General features: G+C 38.3%; 3 protein-coding genes across 3 annotated transcripts; 2 read left to right on the top strand and 1 right to left on the bottom strand.

Moving 5' to 3' along the window:
- Positions 1 to 854: 854 nt before the first annotated feature.
- Positions 855 to 10199, top strand: LOC144198362 (sodium/potassium/calcium exchanger 2-like). The gene is made up of 10 exons (XM_077719320.1): positions 855 to 1057; positions 2127 to 3246; positions 5529 to 5567; positions 5648 to 5759; positions 6539 to 6625; positions 6717 to 6793; positions 6876 to 7013; positions 7479 to 7568; positions 8132 to 8298; positions 8372 to 10199. Exons 2-10 carry the CDS (start codon positions 2350 to 2352, stop codon positions 8619 to 8621), a joined length of 1857 nt encoding a protein of 618 aa, XP_077575446.1. The 5' UTR covers positions 855 to 1057; positions 2127 to 2349; the 3' UTR covers positions 8622 to 10199.
- Positions 10200 to 10383: 184 nt separating this feature from the next.
- xpa (xeroderma pigmentosum, complementation group A) lies at positions 10384 to 11873 on the top strand. The gene is made up of 4 exons (XM_077719076.1): positions 10384 to 10771; positions 10851 to 10956; positions 11287 to 11570; positions 11649 to 11873. Exons 1-4 carry the CDS (start codon positions 10486 to 10488, stop codon positions 11801 to 11803), a joined length of 831 nt encoding a protein of 276 aa, XP_077575202.1. The 5' UTR covers positions 10384 to 10485; the 3' UTR covers positions 11804 to 11873.
- Positions 11874 to 12586: 713 nt separating this feature from the next.
- On the bottom strand, positions 12587 to 15952 carry kpna7 (karyopherin alpha 7 (importin alpha 8)). Its single transcript, XM_077719744.1, has 11 exons — positions 15780 to 15952; positions 15255 to 15392; positions 15109 to 15194; positions 14454 to 14622; positions 14267 to 14366; positions 14112 to 14194; positions 13957 to 14043; positions 13692 to 13868; positions 13383 to 13616; positions 13118 to 13300; positions 12587 to 13047 (listed from the first exon to the last, which is right to left on the bottom strand). Exons 1-11 carry the CDS (start codon positions 15843 to 15845, stop codon positions 12811 to 12813), a joined length of 1560 nt encoding a protein of 519 aa, XP_077575870.1. The 5' UTR covers positions 15846 to 15952; the 3' UTR covers positions 12587 to 12810.
- Between the last annotated feature and the right edge of the window lie 1418 nt (positions 15953 to 17370).

The following is a 17370-nucleotide window of genomic DNA, read 5'->3' as shown; positions in this document are numbered from 1 at the left end:
TTTTAGATATAATATTTAGATTTTTTTTTTATAAATGGATTAAAAGAACTGGATTAAAAACCCTGAATATGCAGTTTTTTTAATAGATGTAAAACATTGTTTATTGTAGCTTTTTTTAAATATATTTTTAGATTTTACAAAAAGATTTTTGAACTAAAAACAGAAAAAAATCATTAAAAATGACAATTATTGTTTGAAAAGGGGGAAAATCAGGACATTTAATATACATCTATACTCTTTATTTTAATTTGATCCTAAAGCAGAAAGTCGGCACTCATCATTTACTTTCCCGGGCCACACAAAATGATGCGCCGGGCCAGATTTGGCCCCCGGGCCGCCACTTTGACACTCCTCTAAATTGTCCCTAGCTAAGACTGACATTTTTTTTGTCTCCTAGTACCCTGCGATTGGCTAGCAACCCTTTTGGTGTGTCTTTGTTGACTGGGATAGGCTCCAGCACCCCCCTGTGAGAGTATAGTCGGGATACCAAATGAATAGCAATTGATGCACATTTTTCCATTTTGAAAATTTTGGTGACCCCTGACTTGTGATAAGACATCTGTGGACTTGACCTTTGCTCTTACATCAGAGCACAGTGTCCAGGATTGGTTTTCTGGGCTTTAGGCACAAGGCCTTTGACCCTATGGCACGATAGGCCGCAGCTTTATGGCGCCATAAGCTCGTTGAGGCTGACAACACCCATCGACTTGGGTGTGAGGATGAGGAGAAGGTAAAGGCGGGGTTGAGGTGGGAAGACACAGGACCAGTGTCCACTTTGCTTTTTTAGAATGGGAGGGGGGGAGGAGGAAAGAAAGAAAGAGGGAGGGAGGGAGGGAGGGAGGAGGAGCAGAAGCAGATTGGTCAATGCCATTTGGTCTGCTGTCGTTGGAACTTCTTGTCAGGGTGGAACATCTTACTGAGAATTAACGCTGGAACCTTCAAACTCAATAGCCAGCGCATAGGGAATTTTTTTAGGGGTGTTTTTTTATTCCAGATGGAATTGAATTGATTGGAATACCATCCAAGCTTCAGTCCCAGCTGGACATCTCCAACTCAGGTGAGGATTTTTACTCTTACATCATTTTATGATCATATATTTGTGTGTATTAATTTATGGTTGATAGCATGTTATTGCCTGGATTCTATGTTGTTTTTAAGTTTTTTTATTTGTTTGGTTAAAAATGGTTTGTTTGGTGGAATGACGGTTTGAGGGGAAGAAGGGAGGGTGTTTTTAAGGGTGGTGGTGTGTTTGTTTGTTGTTAGTGTTTTTGTCGATTTGATTTTATGACTTTTAGCAGCAGTGTGCAGGCTCTCTATGGCTTATCTAAGTATATCTTATCAGGGATTAGGGAGCCTCCTAATAAGCTTTCACTAATGTTAGAAGATGCTCACAGCTTCTCAGCACACTGTAAAAAATGGCTAATATAAACCACACATTTTAAACAGGACAAAAATATCCAGATTGACAGACTTAATACAAAAAAAGCACTGTTTATTTCTTGATTTTATCATGTTTAATAGCAAAATGCTGGGTTTTTTCAGCTTGGGCTAAATTAGTTTATTTATAATATTTGGCTGTGAATGTTTTATTGCTGAATTTAAATGGAGTTATTCAATTACATTTAAGATATACAGTGGTATAATGTGAAAGGAGTTTCTGGTGTTCTCTTTGGCAGCGACATGGATTAAGAGCCTTGTATAACGGCTGTAATTGGCTATAATTGTCGTCAGAATTGACCATAACTCCGTCCTGAATATTATTTAACAATTTATTTCGTATTAATGATTGAGATTGTATAGTAATGCTGATATTTTCATTCATTTATTTTCTCACTAGGGTCGCAGGGGGGTGCTGGAGCCTATCCCAGCTGACTTCGGCCCAGAGGCCCTAAATCGGTAGCCAGCCAATCACAGGGCACAAGGATACAAACTATTTAGTCTTCAATTAGCCTATAATACATATTTTTGGAAAGTGGGAGGAAAATGGAGTACCTAGAGAAAACCCACACAGGCCCGGGTAGAACATGCAAACTCCATATTAGATGTTTTTGAAATGTCATAATGGCATTTTCAAGTTGACCTTTTGCTATTGAGATGTTTTCATGAAAATTCTTGTTTTTTTCCAGGACTTGAAATGAGGAAGCCTTTAAACGGGCTGGACCCTGGAATCCGACTGAGGGGCCTCCGCGGGATTTAAAGGGGAAAGCGTCATGCAAACCAATCGGTGAAGCCACCCGGCGTGGTCTGCCAGACCCCCGCCCTTGTAGCCAAAAACCACACCAGCCCATCTTTACCTGGGTGGGGGGGGATTGTCTACACTCTCCCGCTCTTCCACCACAAGCAAACACCATGAAGTCCTTCCTACCCAGAAGATGCCGAGACAGGACGCGGCTGTCCGACCTGGACGACTTACCCGGACCATCTCTGAGATGCGTTAGGCTTCAATTCCAAGGCGCCAGAAGAAAACTACGACCCGGCCGGGTTCTGGGTTTCGTCTTCTGCCTGGCGGTAGTTTGCGCGGTGTGTTCGTGGAGTGCCTTGTCTCTCGCCAGCAACGGGGCGGAGCCACAATCGGAGGGTTCGGAAGATGCCGACTTACCCCAAAGGACTCTCCTGGAGCACCAAAATGTCTCCGAAAGCGGGGCTCAACCCACGTCCGAGATCGACATGAATCACGGGGACTACCCGACGGACTACTTCAGCGTGGAGGATCGGCGCCGAGGCTTCGTGGCGTTTCACATGATGGGAATGTTGTACATGTTCATAGCCTTAGCCATCGTTTGCGACGAGTTCTTCGTCCCGGCGTTGACCGTCATCACGGAGAAGTTGGAGATCTCCGATGACGTGGCGGGCGCCACCTTCATGGCGGCCGGTGGCTCGGCTCCGGAGCTCTTCACCTCCGTTATAGGGGTCTTCGTCTCCCATAGCAACGTGGGAATCGGTACCATCGTGGGTTCGGCTGTCTTCAACATCTTGTTTGTGATTGGGATGTGCGCCCTCTTCTCCAAAGAGGTGCTCAACCTTACCTGGTGGCCTCTGTTCCGAGACGTCTCCTTCTATATCATCGGTCTGCTGATGCTCATCTACTTTTTCCTGGATAACCAAATCACGTTGAATGAGAGTATTAGTCTGCTCATGTGTTACGCCACCTATGTGACTTTCATGAAGTTCAACGCCAACGTGGAAGTGGTCATCAAGAGGCAACTGAGTAGCAACCGGGTCAACGTCATCGAGGCTGCACCCAAGGTATGTCTACAACTCCAATCCAATCCAACAGGTCGACCAGGCGACAACACCTATTTAACAATCCGTCCAATCTTATCGTTTTCATCAGTTTCAGCATTCCATCCAGTTTTATTAACAGCCTCAAACATCAAATTGGCATTCTCGCATCATCAATCCAACTGTCAGACCTTTCCATTAAGGTCAAGACCATTAAGACCAAGGACAATACTTTTATCCGACCATTCATTTGTCCTTCTATTTATCCTTCCATTTTGTTGCCATTCCAAAAGGAGTTGCACACAATGATTTGGGTAAAAAAAAAAAAATCATAAGAAACTTCCAAAAAAGCTCAAATTCGCCATTAGCAATGGTCCTTTTTCATCATATCCACCCTACAACTTTGTAACTTAAAGCCCAAACTAGGAACCCAACATGATGTTAATGCACTTCTTAGCCATTAGCAAAAAATCCAACCCATACAAATAGCCTAATGCGAGTATTTCAATGTTTGTCTACTGCTTCCGACCTGTTGCTCGGGACAAGCCAGTGAGAGGTTTAAGGGTCAGGCTTCATCTTTAGCGTCTACTTTTAGAAAGCAGGTCTCAGACTCAAAATGGCGCCTGGCTATTCAAAAAGATGTTACATTTCTTCAATCCAACAGACCCCAAAATTCAAAATCAATACCAAAAACAAACATTTAAAGCATTTTTCCCTCTTTTATCCTACTCCTCCATGGGTACAATGTTCCATGTAACACTGGCAATTGACCTTGAGAAGAACCCACTCTTAACATCCACTTGTGCAATCACTTCAACCGCCCAAAAACCCAAATAACAATTTGTCATCGTGCCTTGTGACGCCACACAAGGTCAAAACAAGATGATATTAACCCTCTCCTGGTTGGTCCATACCACTTGACAAGCTCCTCCCCCTTTATGGCTCTCACCCAACTCTTTGTCATTAACTGTGAGAACCATGACTTGCTTTTTTTCTGCATTGGCATGGTTTATTCAAAGGTTAGCATGCTAAAGTAAACAAATGCTACTTTTTTTCTCAATGTCTGACTTCTGGGAATCAGCTGTAGAAGAGCTTATCCATTTTTGTTGCAAGGTACTTGATGCCCAGCTGTCCTCATGTAATGGTTGCTTCTCAATAATCCCAAAGGTTAATCTTCTCCAATCCCATTTAGGGACGCTAATAATAGTTTGGCACTGGAATCACAGTGCAACACTGAAGGGTTAGATAATAAGAAGGGCATCTCCTCAATGCTAGCTCAGGGTATCCCGATGTCGTCATCTTTTGAGGGCATTGTCTGCAAAACGAGACCAATCGTTTAGCCATGTTTGCGGTTCAAAACGTGGAGAAGACGATGCTTTTTTTGTGTTCCGATTGGCACGGAAGAATGCAATCCTTTCTGATCCCCTTAACGTCTTCTTACCGGCAGTGACGACAGCAAATGTATCCACGTTCAAAAGTAGTCTTGCAAAATGTTCAACATGGTGAAAACAACCCAATATTATGGTCCCATGTGAGATATTATTTTTACTGTTTATTCCAATCAGCGGAATTAGGTGCATTTAAAACTGTCAGTATGAATTGGATATCTCAACATTGACGTTACATTTATTCATAGATTTTTAGATTAAATTATTGCTTCATCATGCTAGTACTATTTGTCATTTTAAGTCATATTTTTGAATTTCTAAACATCATTCACAATTAAAATGAAAAAAATAATCCGTTTAGTCATAATGTATGGAATATCAATCATTACGTCATTATTATAGGATACTTGTATGATCAATAATAGGTTTAGAAAATGTAAACAGGTTTTTTTTCTTCACCGGCTATAAATTTGATCATGTTTTTTTTCTCCCAAATTCTCCCAAAAAATAGGGTTGGATTCACATTACTTATTTATTTTATAGGATTTTATGTACTGCTGAAATGGCAGAGTTTTAGGTAGAGTTTTATAGTAGCCACATGGCAATACTGTGCATACTATACTCTCAAAATCATAACCTAATTAAGATTTTAAAAGCCCTGTGTCATGTGTAGAAAAAATAAAATAGAATAAATAAACCAACTGTCCTACTTCTGATTGGCCATTAAATTTAGTCAACATTGACATTAAATGAAAAACTAAAGAAAAACACTTTGGTCCACCATGGCAAGTGTTTCACATAAAAATATCTTATTATTTATTTGTTATTACTCCTACTGTCTTGGTTATTTATATGAATGTATTAAATGCATGACTGAATTTAAAGGGTATTAATGGATTTTTGTGTTTTTCTGGACAGGTCAGCACCCCACCTGCAGATGACGAGAATAAACTGATGGTAAGTCTATTTTGGAGAATGCAGTTTTTGTGTGTATTTTGTTTTCAAAAAGATTTTACAACATGTCTCCATTTTTACAGGCCAAACCGAGGTTACAGAGGGAAGGCAGCTGCGCTTCTCTGCACAACTCATTGATGAGAAACAGCATCTTTCAACTCATGATACACACATTGGACCCACTAAGCAATGAAGGTGTGTAATCCAAAAAATTCTTTTAAAGCAAGCCTGTGGAAAGATTCTGAAATTGTTACACTTCATTTAAAGGGAAGGGGAGGAATAGTGTTGATTGGCGGGATATGAGGTTTGATATATATGTTTGAGGTCACAGGAGAGCAAATAGTGATCTTTAAATGGATTTATTTGGGCGGAAAATGAATCTAAAAGGCCTAAAGGATTAAATGAGAAACAAAGCAGGGAATTTATTTGTTCACTACATACACAAAGTTCATAAATTGTGTATACACGCTAACATAGTTGTTTAGATGGCTGTTTGTATCTAAAAGAAATTGCAATTCTGGTTGTTTCGTGTATATACATAGATGGTACACTATAATCAACACAACAATCAATGGACAGCATTGAGGAAGTAATATTACTTCTATATTCAGACCACAGGTGTCAAAGTGGCGGCCCGGGGGCCAAATCTGGCCCGCTGGATCATTTTGTGTGGCCCGGGAAAGTAAATCAGGAGTGCCGACTTTTTCTGTTTTAGGATCAAATTAAAATGAAGAATATAGATGTATATTAAATTTGCTAATTATAAATCAATAATTGTCATTTTTAATCAATTCTTTCTCTGTTTTTAACCAACCCAAGTCTGACACCCCTGCTCCATACTGTACTAAAATTTACTAAATTAGATAAGATAATAGAGCAAAAGTGAAATGTCTGCTCTATTGAAACAATCTCTTATCTTCCACTTTTTCCAATTTAAATAAAACAAACAAAATTCATTTTTTCCTTGTTTGCAGGCCGATTCAAAGAAAAGGCATCAATTCTTCACAAAATGGCAAAACAGCAGTGCAAAGAAGAACAGGCCGCCAGTGCCAATGGAGTCGGTGAGTTAGAACATCTTCCATTTCCATCCATTCCTTCCCAATACCGACCATTCACGTAACCCTCTCTTTCTCTCTCTATTCTTCCTTCAAGCCATCAAAACCATTTCGTCAAGTACAAAGGTGGCAGTGGAAGTCACCCCTCCCATGAATGGCGTTGCGGGAGAAGAGGTTTGAGTCTCCTTGTTGGAATTAGAAACTTTTACCAGGTCTAAATTTGTCAAGAAACTGATGTAAATGAGCTCTCTGTCAGATGGGTGAGGAGGAGGATGATGAAGATCAGCCTCTGAGTTTGGCTTGGCCAGACACTACCAGGAAACGTCTCACCTACCTGGTCATCTTCCCTATTGTCTTTCCTCTCTGGCTCACCTTGCCCGATGTCAGAAGAGAGGTGACAATACACAAACACACATTTACACATATATACACATATATACACATATATACACATATATACACACATATACACACATATACGCACGTATATACACACATGCACACATTACACACATATACACATATATACACATATACACATTTATACACTTACACGTATACACATATCGTGTGTAAATTCATAGATAACTGTCATTAATCCAATACAATGTACAAAACTACTATCAATGGACAGCATTGATTAAGTAATATTATTTTTATATTTAGACCACTGGTGTCAAAGTGGCGGCCCGGGGGCCAAATCTGGCCCACCGCATCATTTTGGATAAAAATTAAAATGAAGAGTATAGATGTATATTACATATTCTGATTTTCGCTCTTTTAAATCAATAGTAGTGTTTTTTAATCAATTTTTCTGTGTTTTTAGTTCAAAAATCATTTTGTACTTTTTATTTTCCAGACCTCGGAAAGGTTCTTCCCAGTCACTTTCATCGGCTCCATCAGTTGGATTGCTTTCTTCTCATACCTGATGGTGTGGTGGGCTCATCAGGTAAGCAAAATGTGTTTCTCACAGCGGGAGGTCCACTCGCACACTGCCGTCGAGGTGTTAAATGTAAGACATTCTCTGCTAATCCCGGGCTAATCTGTTTTGAGCCGCTGCCAGATCAAGACGGCGCTCTCTTTTAAACTTGAGAGCGTGGACATGAAATGAAAAAATACATGGTACAAAATGTATTCCTTTTCTGTTATTATAAAAAAAGAAGGAATTAATTTTGTATCATATTGTCATGAAATCAGTGATTTACATACCTAGTATATAAAATTGCTAAAAAAAACAATTAAAAAAAACAATTGGTAGCTTTGTTACAATAACAGAAAATGACTCAATTTTGTATCATATTGTCATAAAAGTAGTGATTTGTTCAACTAATCTAGCACTATATATACACCTTTAATACGATAAATTACATTTTAACTGAAGCAATAAAAGTACATAACACTATTGGACAGTTTGGTAGTTTGAAGAATCAATAATTTTTTGAATTTATGTACAAAATAATAAAAATAAAATATACTTACACCTCCACCCAACATTTTTCTGTTGCCTTCCAGGTCGGCGAGACATTCTGGATCACAGAAGAGATCATGGGTTTGACCATCCTAGCAGCCGGTACTTCCATCCCTGACCTCATCACCAGCGTCATCGTGGCTCGAAAAGGGCTCGGCGACATGGCCGTGTCCAGTTCAGTGGGTTCTAACATCTTTGACATCACAGTGGGGTCAGTAGAATATTTTTTAACGTCAAATAACGTTAGTGAGAAGTTCATGACTGTATCCATACTTTTCTTGCAGTCTCCCATTCCCGTGGCTCATCTACAATGTCATCAATGACTTTAAACCAGTGGAAGTGAGCAGTAATGGGTTGTTCTGCGCCATTGTTTTGCTCTTCCTTATGCTCCTCTTTGTCATCATCTCCATTGCAGCATGCAAATGGAGGATGAGCAAACTTCTGGGCTTCTTTATGTTCCTACTCTACTTTGTTTTCCTCATCACCAGTGTCATGCTGGAGGACAAAATTATAGTATGTCCAGTAAGCATCTGAAAGGGGGAGGAGGAGGAGCCTCTTGGCTGGACTGAAATGAACTGAACTGGACCGGATGCCATTTTTAACTTGATTTTTTTGGTGGGTTGATGCCCATTTTGGGATGGATTGATGGGACGATTTATTCGACATTTTTTGAACTGAATGAGTCGAGAAGAAAGACTTGTGGGGAAAAATTTGATGTTCATTTGAGAGGACATTTTGTCGTGAAGTAATGTGTTTTTTCTTGATTTAAGAGAAAAAGGAAATGCACATGGACTGAATACGTGGGAGAAGGGTAGATGTTTAGATTTATAATATTACATTGTCATTGGAGTGGGGTTATTTGCACAAAGATGTTCTATTATTTAACGAACAAGTTACACCAATTGGCATTGCAGTATACAGAATTATGGACATTTTTTTTCCCCCCAAAACTAAGAAGAGTATATTTTTTAGACATTACTGCAAAAAAAAAGGTTTGTATTGGCATGATTTGTATTTTTCATTATTTTTGAAAGACAAGTACTGGTGAAAATGGAAAAAAAATGACAACCCACAAAATCCATTTGACAAGAAAAGCATTTGAGATACAAATAATCTCAGTACTGTATGCAAAAAAAGTGTTTTATTTGCATACACTAAAACGCAAGAAAAGGTCATTCATCATTCATTTTACTTCCTCACTTTACATCAGTGGATTAGAAACCATTTTAAAACAGGCATTAATCAGGATGTCAAAATGATTAATTCCTTCTACTGCATTTTCTTTGGGTATTTATGCTATTCTGCGCTCAAAAATGAACACTTTTTTGTGCAATTTCACTTTATAGGATAGTCAAAATCTAATGTGGTAAGGTGCTGGACTCTGCTTTGTCATATTCATCAAAATATTCCCTTGTGTGTCTCATTTTTTTGCAGGTTATCAATGTTTTTTTTCCTCTTCAGACAAACAGTTAAATAACACCCACAGAGAAACCCACACAAAGGTATGTTCATTTAAACTCATTTAATATGATCAGTATATTTTATTTTGCATTTGTGTATATAATTGTAATATATATATAAAAATATATATATCTTACAAGTCTGTATATCATCTCCTGTATGTAATAATAGTCAATTCAACTTCTGCTTTAGGCCGCTCATGAAATTTTGAAATTGTTGCTTTGATGATTATCTGTGAGTTATTTTCATGGTTGTGGGTTGTTTGTTTACCCAACAAACAAAAAGGATCAGCAGATCATCATTGGGTATCATGACCAATGTTATTTTGTATTTCCATCTTGTGCTATGTAAGGAAGAAATTGTTCTCGTTTATCACTTACATTATGTTTAACAATGTAACAAATGTACTGTATTGCTAAACTCACTGTATAAAATCGCATGATGGAGTAATTAAATACTGAGCTAAAAAATATGTTTATGAATTAAGACTTCAGACATTATAGTTAGTGTCCTCGCCAAGAACAACAATAAAGCAGGTGAGATTTTGACTCCTCCCTTCAGGTGGTCTAAAAACATGAATCTATATTGTAGAAATATTGAGCTTTCTTTTATGTTGTTTTTTATTAATAAAATATCCTTCTCAAATTTAAAGCTAAAGTATTTTTTTACTTAATGACCCAGAATTTATTGGCTCAAGATAAGAGAATTACTAATTTAATCTAGTGAATATGTTCTATTGTTTAAAAAAAATAACTATTTGAATATATTTGAGCTACACAGTTGGCCTTCCACACCCCTACCACACGATGGCGGTGGTGACCTCAGACGGACTGAGGGGGAAAAAGAAGAAGACAAACCTGGAAGTGGGACATCTGTTTTGCATTTCGTGTTAATTGAGCGTGCCATTGATTCTGTTTAGTGGTCTTCGTCAAACAATATGGACCCGTCGAGGTCACCGACGGCGTCTATTCCTAATGATCCTGCATTGGAACAAGCCCCAAAACCCGAACTCTCTGCTGCGATGCGTGCAAAAATTGAAAGGAATCGACAGCGGGCGTTAATGCTGCGACAAGCCCGAATAGCGAGCCGTCCTTCGGTTGCTGTGGAAGGGGCGACCGCTGCAAAAGTTTGCAAAACCATCGATACTGGTGCGGGGTTTTTCATCGATGAAGAGAGTGGTGGAGGGGACGAACAAAAGACCATTAAAGTGGTGCATCAACCAGGTATGTACACACGTTGTTGTTTTTATTTTCGTTCAATGTATTATGTGACCTTATTTTTACGTTGTATTTTGATTGACAGCTCCCGTCATCGAGCCAGACTACTTGTTTTGCGATGACTGCCAAAAGCCTTTTATGGACTCGTATCTCAATACCAGCTTTAACCTTTCTGTGTGTGACATGTGCAGGTATGTACTTACAAATAAATACCTTCTTTTAAGGGGTTGGGGGACTGGCTAAGCCAGTGAGGTAATAATTATATGATATAAAATATTTAACAGTACAACTAAAACAAAAAGTTAGATTTTTTTTCCCAATCTTGTTCCTAAAAAACAATCCGATTTCCGATCGAGTGATTCAAAACGAGACGTCTTTAGTTAGGATTGATAATATTTAAATATTTTAGCCAACAGTTATTTGCGAAAATAAGTTATAGGTGGTTGGGATTGACTACCTAAGCAGTTTTGAATATATTTTATGTATTCAATTGAGTTCAATTGACCATCGATCGCCTTCAGAGACAACGACCAGAAACACAAGTTGATCTCCAGAACCGAAGCCAAGCAGAACTATTTATTGAAAGACTGTGACTTGGATAAAAGAGAACCTCCTCTCAAATTCATATTGAGGAAAAACCCTCACAATCCACGATGGGGCGACATGAAGCTGTACCTTAAAATTGACGTGGAGAAGCGATGTATGGAGGTTTGGGGTTCGGAGGAGTTGTTGGAGGAAGCCAAGAAGAACAGGGAAGAGAATAAAGAAGTACAGAAACAAAAGCGCTTCAACAAAAAAGTCAAAGGTTGGTTAAAGTCCAGCATTGAGGTCAGCCATGACATTAGCTTGGGAGGTATTAGAGCGTGATCTTTGTGTTTCCAAGAACTGCGTCGGGCAGTGAGGAGCAGTACGTGGGCCAAAGACACCAGTGCGCATCAACATCAGTATGGAGCAGAAGAAGTGGTGGATTTGGAAGAAGATTTCTACAAGAAAACCTGTGAGACCTGTGGCCATGAACTCACCTATGAAAAGATGTAAATGGACAATTAGCCATTGTCAAATCACTTTAGGAATTGGATTTTTCTATTAAAGCACTTACTGCAATTAAGTTGGCCATTGTCATGAGGGAACATGTTTTGTGAGGTGGTTAGTTTATCAGTGGTAACCTAGTCAACAGTTGCATTAAGTCTGGCCTTGTTTAGTGTTTTACTCCCACTTAGTGGCATCCTTGTGAAATGCAATGCTCTTGATTTTTTATTTAAAAAATCAACTGTATATTATATGCATGTGCCATATTTGGTACAGGAATTTCCAATGGTCTTTCCTGAAATGCATTTTTTTAACTCAATTTACCAACCAGTTTTTTTAAACAGCTAAATTAAGCTATTAATGGATGTTAGTTAAGTTGGACTAGCTTCTCATGTGGTGACCCAGCCATTATCATACATGGGTCATAGCCAATGTTCCCTCTAATGTTTTGTTGGTCTGGGCAGAAGGACAATTTATCTGACAAGAGTGGACAGAGGTATGGCCACGTAAACAGGCATCATAATGGAGTAAAAAAAAGTTTGGATTTTATTTACTGCACACCATATGATTGCTGCTGCGCAGAGAAGTTGAAGGTAGTACGCAATTGCACATGTGCACAGCTTAGAGGGAACATTAGTCATGGCATGTCTGTTTGTCATTGTTTGACTATTTTAATGTTCTTAAATGATCTCTTTTTTTATAAAAATAAAACAGACAAGTTATAATATTTTACAGGTCTTGGTCTCCTTTTCATCTTCCAATTTTGACCAGGTATACAAAAAAAGTGAAATGTTTACTTTTTGTGCATAGGTTTATTTTATTCCCTTTTACATGTGAAGATTGAATCAACCATACAAAAGGTAGTTTGCTAGGAAAATATATATATATTTTTTTCATAGTGGAGCAGGAATTCAAAATTCAAAGGTTTTGTGAACATTTGGAGCCTTGAATGGAAAAGTTTCTTCTGTTTCTTGATCCTCTTTCACACTTTCCAACTCGCCCTGTTTAGTACAGATTCATGTTTTTGAATCCCATTTAGAAAAACATGCACTTCTTAAGCCCTTTTTCAGCCTTAAGCGTAGACAAAAATGTACATGTTGACTTACATCATTAAAGTACTTCTCGATGAGATTATGTGCCGACTGATACACCGTCTCATTCTCGTGGTTTTGAAGAAATTCAATGCTGTCCAGGCCTCCTAACTCTTCAACTAGCAGCGTTAGTTTTTCAATTTCACCCATCTTCTCTGCTGCCTAAACAGGAATTGAAATCATTCAAACCAGGAACGTTCATATCCATCCCATCATCTTCCACCCGCCTTACTATGAAAATGTTGTTTATGGCATCCAGGATGACTAGAATGACCTTTGCATCCTTCACTTTCAAAAGGTTGATAATTCCTTCAAGTGCCCCACTATGGACCAACTCGACTACTTGCTCCACAGTGCCACCACTGGTGAAATTGGTCACTGCCCAAACAGCCTCCCTTTGGGTCTTGAAGTCTCCCTTAGGGGAAAAACCCCCCAGAAAATTTACTACAAGCATTCAATGTTTGGAAAAACCCATTTGGCAAAATGTGACCACTTACATTTTGTAGTAATTGGACTAAAGGAGGAAGTAAACCACATGTGATGATCTGTTGGATCTGCATACAAGGCCCAGCTGCGATATTGGACAAAGCCCAGGTAGCTTCCTTCTGCACGTTCCCCTTGGGGTGCCGCATGAGTTGAGGAAGCATCCCAAGAACCCCCGCATCAATGGCCGCCTGAGTCTGCAGATCGGAGCCACTCACGATGTTCCCAATAGCGCGAAGAGCCGGAGTCTAAAAGTTTCCAGGTCCAAAATGACATAAAAAGTTTGGCCAATGGGGTTAAGAGACGAAGAAGTGCGTTATTACCATGACGTTGAGTTCCTTGTGGCCCATCAGCTCCACCAGACGGTTGACAATACCAGAGCTTACGACTATTTCGATGCGATCGTTGTCGCCGTCCGTCAGGTAGGAGATGGCCCAACATGCATCGGATAGGATGTCCTTGTCGTTATGGTGGAGGAACTGGACTAGTGTTGGAAGTACCTGGAAAAAGTGGAGGATTTAAATCAAGTGGAGAAACGGTAAAGACCTAAAATGGCAGAAAAAATGAAATTTGGTTAGATTTCTTTACCTGGTGGACTGCAGATAAAGGTGGAAATGGGTTTTTATTCCGGCATAGGTTTGATAAAGTCCATGTAAGGTTGCGAAGATATCCAACCTGGAAAAAAAAAATGGGATGCCATTTTGTTTCCTTGAATACAACTTGAATATTCAACTTTAAATTACCGGAGTATCTGGAGAAACCCGTCTTAGCAAAGCAGGAATCACTTTATATTCAATGAGGACGTCTCGATAGACTGGACCATCACCTGTAAGGTTTAAAAAAAATGATAATTAATACAGATTCACAGAAAACTGAACAAAAAAGTCACTTAAATGACCTGCAATGTTTCCCAGAGCCCACACAGCCTGCTCGCTAATGTGCAAGTGCGGTGAAGCCAGCAATGAAATAAAGCAGGGAATAGCACCATTTTCCACCACCTGAGTACAGAAAGAGGATTTTTGGATATTGGAAAGATTGGAAGAAAGAAAAAAATGGAGGTAATTATGTCCTAGCAATGCACTGGCCTGCTGTGTATGCCAAGATGTTCCAGAGGCAATGTTGGTTAGAGCCCAAGCGGCTTCAAATTGCAAGGGAGGCTCTTCGTCCATGCTTAAGAAGAGCACCATGCGAGCTAGGAGGCCAGCGTCGATGATTTCTTTCAGAGGAGGGTTGCGCTCTTGAGAAAGGAGTTTTCTGACCAACACAAGGATTAAAAGGAAAATGATTTGAAAACAGTCTCGAGCAAGTGTGTCAAAGTGGCGGCCCGGGGGCCAAATCTGGCCCACCGCAACATTTTGTGCGGCCCGGGAAAGTCAATGAGTGCGGACATTCTGTTTTAGGATCAAATTAAAATGGAGTTTAGATTTATATTAAATTTCCTGATTTTCCCACATTTAAATATTCTTTTTTAATTTTTTAATCATTTTTTTCTGTGTTTTTAGTTCAAAAATAATTTTGTAAAATCTAAAAATATATTTTAAAAAAAGCTAAAATAAATATTGTTTTAGATCTATAAAAATCTGAATATTCAACGATTTTATTCCATTTATTTAAAAAAAAAACCTAAATATTATATCTAAAATGGTCCGGCCCACGTGAAATCAAGTTGGCGTTAAAGAAGCCCGCGAACCAAGTTTGAAACCCTTGTTCTTGAGTCAGGTGACTTGAAAGTGAGTTCACCTGGCAGCCTGGCATCCCCGAATTTGAGCATCCTTGTCGTTCGAGTTGATTTCTTCAACTATTTCTTCAATGGTTAAACGGCAAGCCTACAAAACAACTACATGCAATTATAGGCTTTGTTTCCCCAAAAGCATCCAAAAACTGACCTTGTCATCCGAAAGCAACGTCGGCGATAGACCGTCATCGGAAAAAGATGGCGTTATATGTCTCCTCTTCATCAAGTTCTCATTTTTCTTCACTTTGCGCAACTCCACGCAGTCCGAAATTCTCTTTTCATGAAGTATCTAAATTAAAAGCAATTGCAAAAATAAATCATTCATACATCATAATACTTTCTATCACAAAAAACATCAATATGGGCAACTGTTAACACAATAATAGTTAAAAATTTGCATCTTTATCTCTGATTTAAAGCAATAACTCATTTTCTAGACAAGGTGATGATTTAATCAATTTAATTTGGTGTAGTTTTTATATTTAGGAGTTTGGCATCACTTTGGTTTTGGATGAATGTTTTCTGCTTCATTTTTTGAGAGAAATGGGCGACTTTTTTGGTTGTTCTGTGTAAATATGTCACTGCAATAGTATAATTTATGTAAAAAAAAATGAATTTGTAAGCTTCCCCTTGTTTTGGCTGTACTGAAAATGCCTTGAAATGAGTTGAAAGTTACCGTGGAGGTCTTCCCCTTGTTCTTAAATCGATTGATGTGCAGCTCGGGGGTCTTTTTTGTAGGCATGGTGGGCTCAGGTGGGTTTTTTGGTCGTCCTCAAAAGTTTTCCCAAGATCGATCGCTCCTTACCTCTGGTCGTATTTGAAGTCTGTCGGCTGTGAGCCATCCACCAATTACCCTTAATATAATGGTGGCTAATTGGCCGTTGTAAAGGAATACGTTGTAAATTAAACAAAAAAAAGGCAATCAAATGTATTTTTAATAGGAGTACGTCCATTTCCCGGTTGTTAATTGTGTAAAAGTCTTTTTTTACTCATTCCAAATGGTTAAATGTCTTACTTTTAAGCTCGCTGATGAGATATATTTCGGATAAAGATTTACTAGTTAGTATTTGAGACAATGCATTGGTTTGGACTCTAGGGGGCAGTACAATACAAAACTAGATAAGGAGTAGTATTTTTTATTTCATTTAAATGCAATGATTCATTCATTCATTCATTCTCAACTCCTCCGGTTAAGTATTTGCAAGTTTATACCTAAAGAGATTGCTTTTAACCTAGTATATATTATAATACCTCTTATGAATATTGCATCCTGCCTGTCAAAAATTGTAACACTTGGTATGATAGATATTTTATATTTGTATTTTTAGATATTTTTTTCACTTAATTTAAATGGCCCGAAAAGGTAAATCATGAGTGCTGACTTTGGGATTTCTGATCTATTTCAAATGAAGATTATAGATGTATAGAGAATATTTCCTCGTTTTCCCCTTTTAAATTAATAATTGGAATTTTTTTAATCTATTAATTTGTTTTTTTTTTCATTTTTAGTTTTGTTTTAAAAGCATTTTAAATCTGTTTTAGATCTATAAGAAACTGAATATATAGGGTTTTTGATTCAGATTTAAGGGAAAAAAAAATCTAAATACTATCTTTCCCATTTGATTTTTAATTGTTCATAAACAGAGTTTCAAATACGCAATATGCATTTTCTTCCTTTTTGCTTAAAAAACACAAGGTTAAAACATAATTTTGATATAACATCAGCTCTCTTTTCTGATTAAAATTTGTACTGTTAACGGATGCACTTTTTTATATGTATCGTATCTGGTGCAGTTATTGTAGTCTCGTCTAATCTTTACGCTTTGCAGATGTGTCGTACGCAAGCGTGACACTTACTGCTGTTTGCCAACGTAGTAAAAATTCGCAAACAGGGCTTGACCGCATCACACTTTGAATTGTCCAGTCAAACAATCGCTTGAATCCGCACGTGGCCTTTCAAAGTAAGCCAGCGTTTTTGGCAAGTTGGTGCCGTGCACTAAAAAAAAAAGGCGAGAGGCCATCTTTACTTCGAATGTTTATTTTTCTTCTTCTGGAAATTAGGGATACACAAATAAGATGGCGGAGGGACGTTATGTCTTCCAACTAGGCTACTGAAATTAATTGATTCATGAATTAACAGCTCTATTTTGGATGTTAAAATTATTACAGCAGATATTATCTTGTAGTGGATTTTTAAACATTTTTTATTAGAAAAGAGAGAAAATATTAACTTTATCGTTTGTTTTAACCTTTTGTTTTTTATTTAG

Source organism: Stigmatopora nigra, chromosome 6, assembly GCF_051989575.1.
Source record: "Stigmatopora nigra isolate UIUO_SnigA chromosome 6, RoL_Snig_1.1, whole genome shotgun sequence".
Classification (NCBI taxonomy): Eukaryota; Metazoa; Chordata; class Actinopteri; order Syngnathiformes; family Syngnathidae; genus Stigmatopora; species Stigmatopora nigra.
Note: the sequence above shows the minus strand (reverse complement) of the source record. Positions and strands in the feature narration are given on the sequence as shown.

Coding starts and splice junctions, on each gene's coding strand:
- LOC144198362 (XM_077719320.1), top strand. CDS start 2,350: ATGAAGTCCTTCCTACCCAGAAGATGCCGAGACAGGACGCGGCTGTCC. Junction 5,760..6,538: donor GGACCCACTAAGCAATGAAG/GTGTGTAATCCA, acceptor CCTTGTTTGCAG/GCCGATTCAAAGAAAAGGCA. Junction 7,014..7,478: donor TGCCCGATGTCAGAAGAGAG/GTGACAATACAC, acceptor TTTATTTTCCAG/ACCTCGGAAAGGTTCTTCCC.
- xpa (XM_077719076.1), top strand. CDS start 10,486: ATGGACCCGTCGAGGTCACCGACGGCGTCTATTCCTAATGATCCTGCA. Junction 10,772..10,850: donor TAAAGTGGTGCATCAACCAG/GTATGTACACAC, acceptor TTTGATTGACAG/CTCCCGTCATCGAGCCAGAC. Junction 10,957..11,286: donor TCTGTGTGTGACATGTGCAG/GTATGTACTTAC, acceptor GATCGCCTTCAG/AGACAACGACCAGAAACACA.
- kpna7 (XM_077719744.1), bottom strand. CDS start 15,845: ATGCCTACAAAAAAGACCCCCGAGCTGCACATCAATCGATTTAAGAAC. Junction 15,393..15,779: donor ACAAGGGGAAGACCTCCACG/GTAACTTTCAAC, acceptor CTTTTAATTTAG/ATACTTCATGAAAAGAGAAT. Junction 14,044..14,111: donor GGGTTTCTCCAGATACTCCG/GTAATTTAAAGT, acceptor TTTTTTTTCCAG/GTTGGATATCTTCGCAACCT.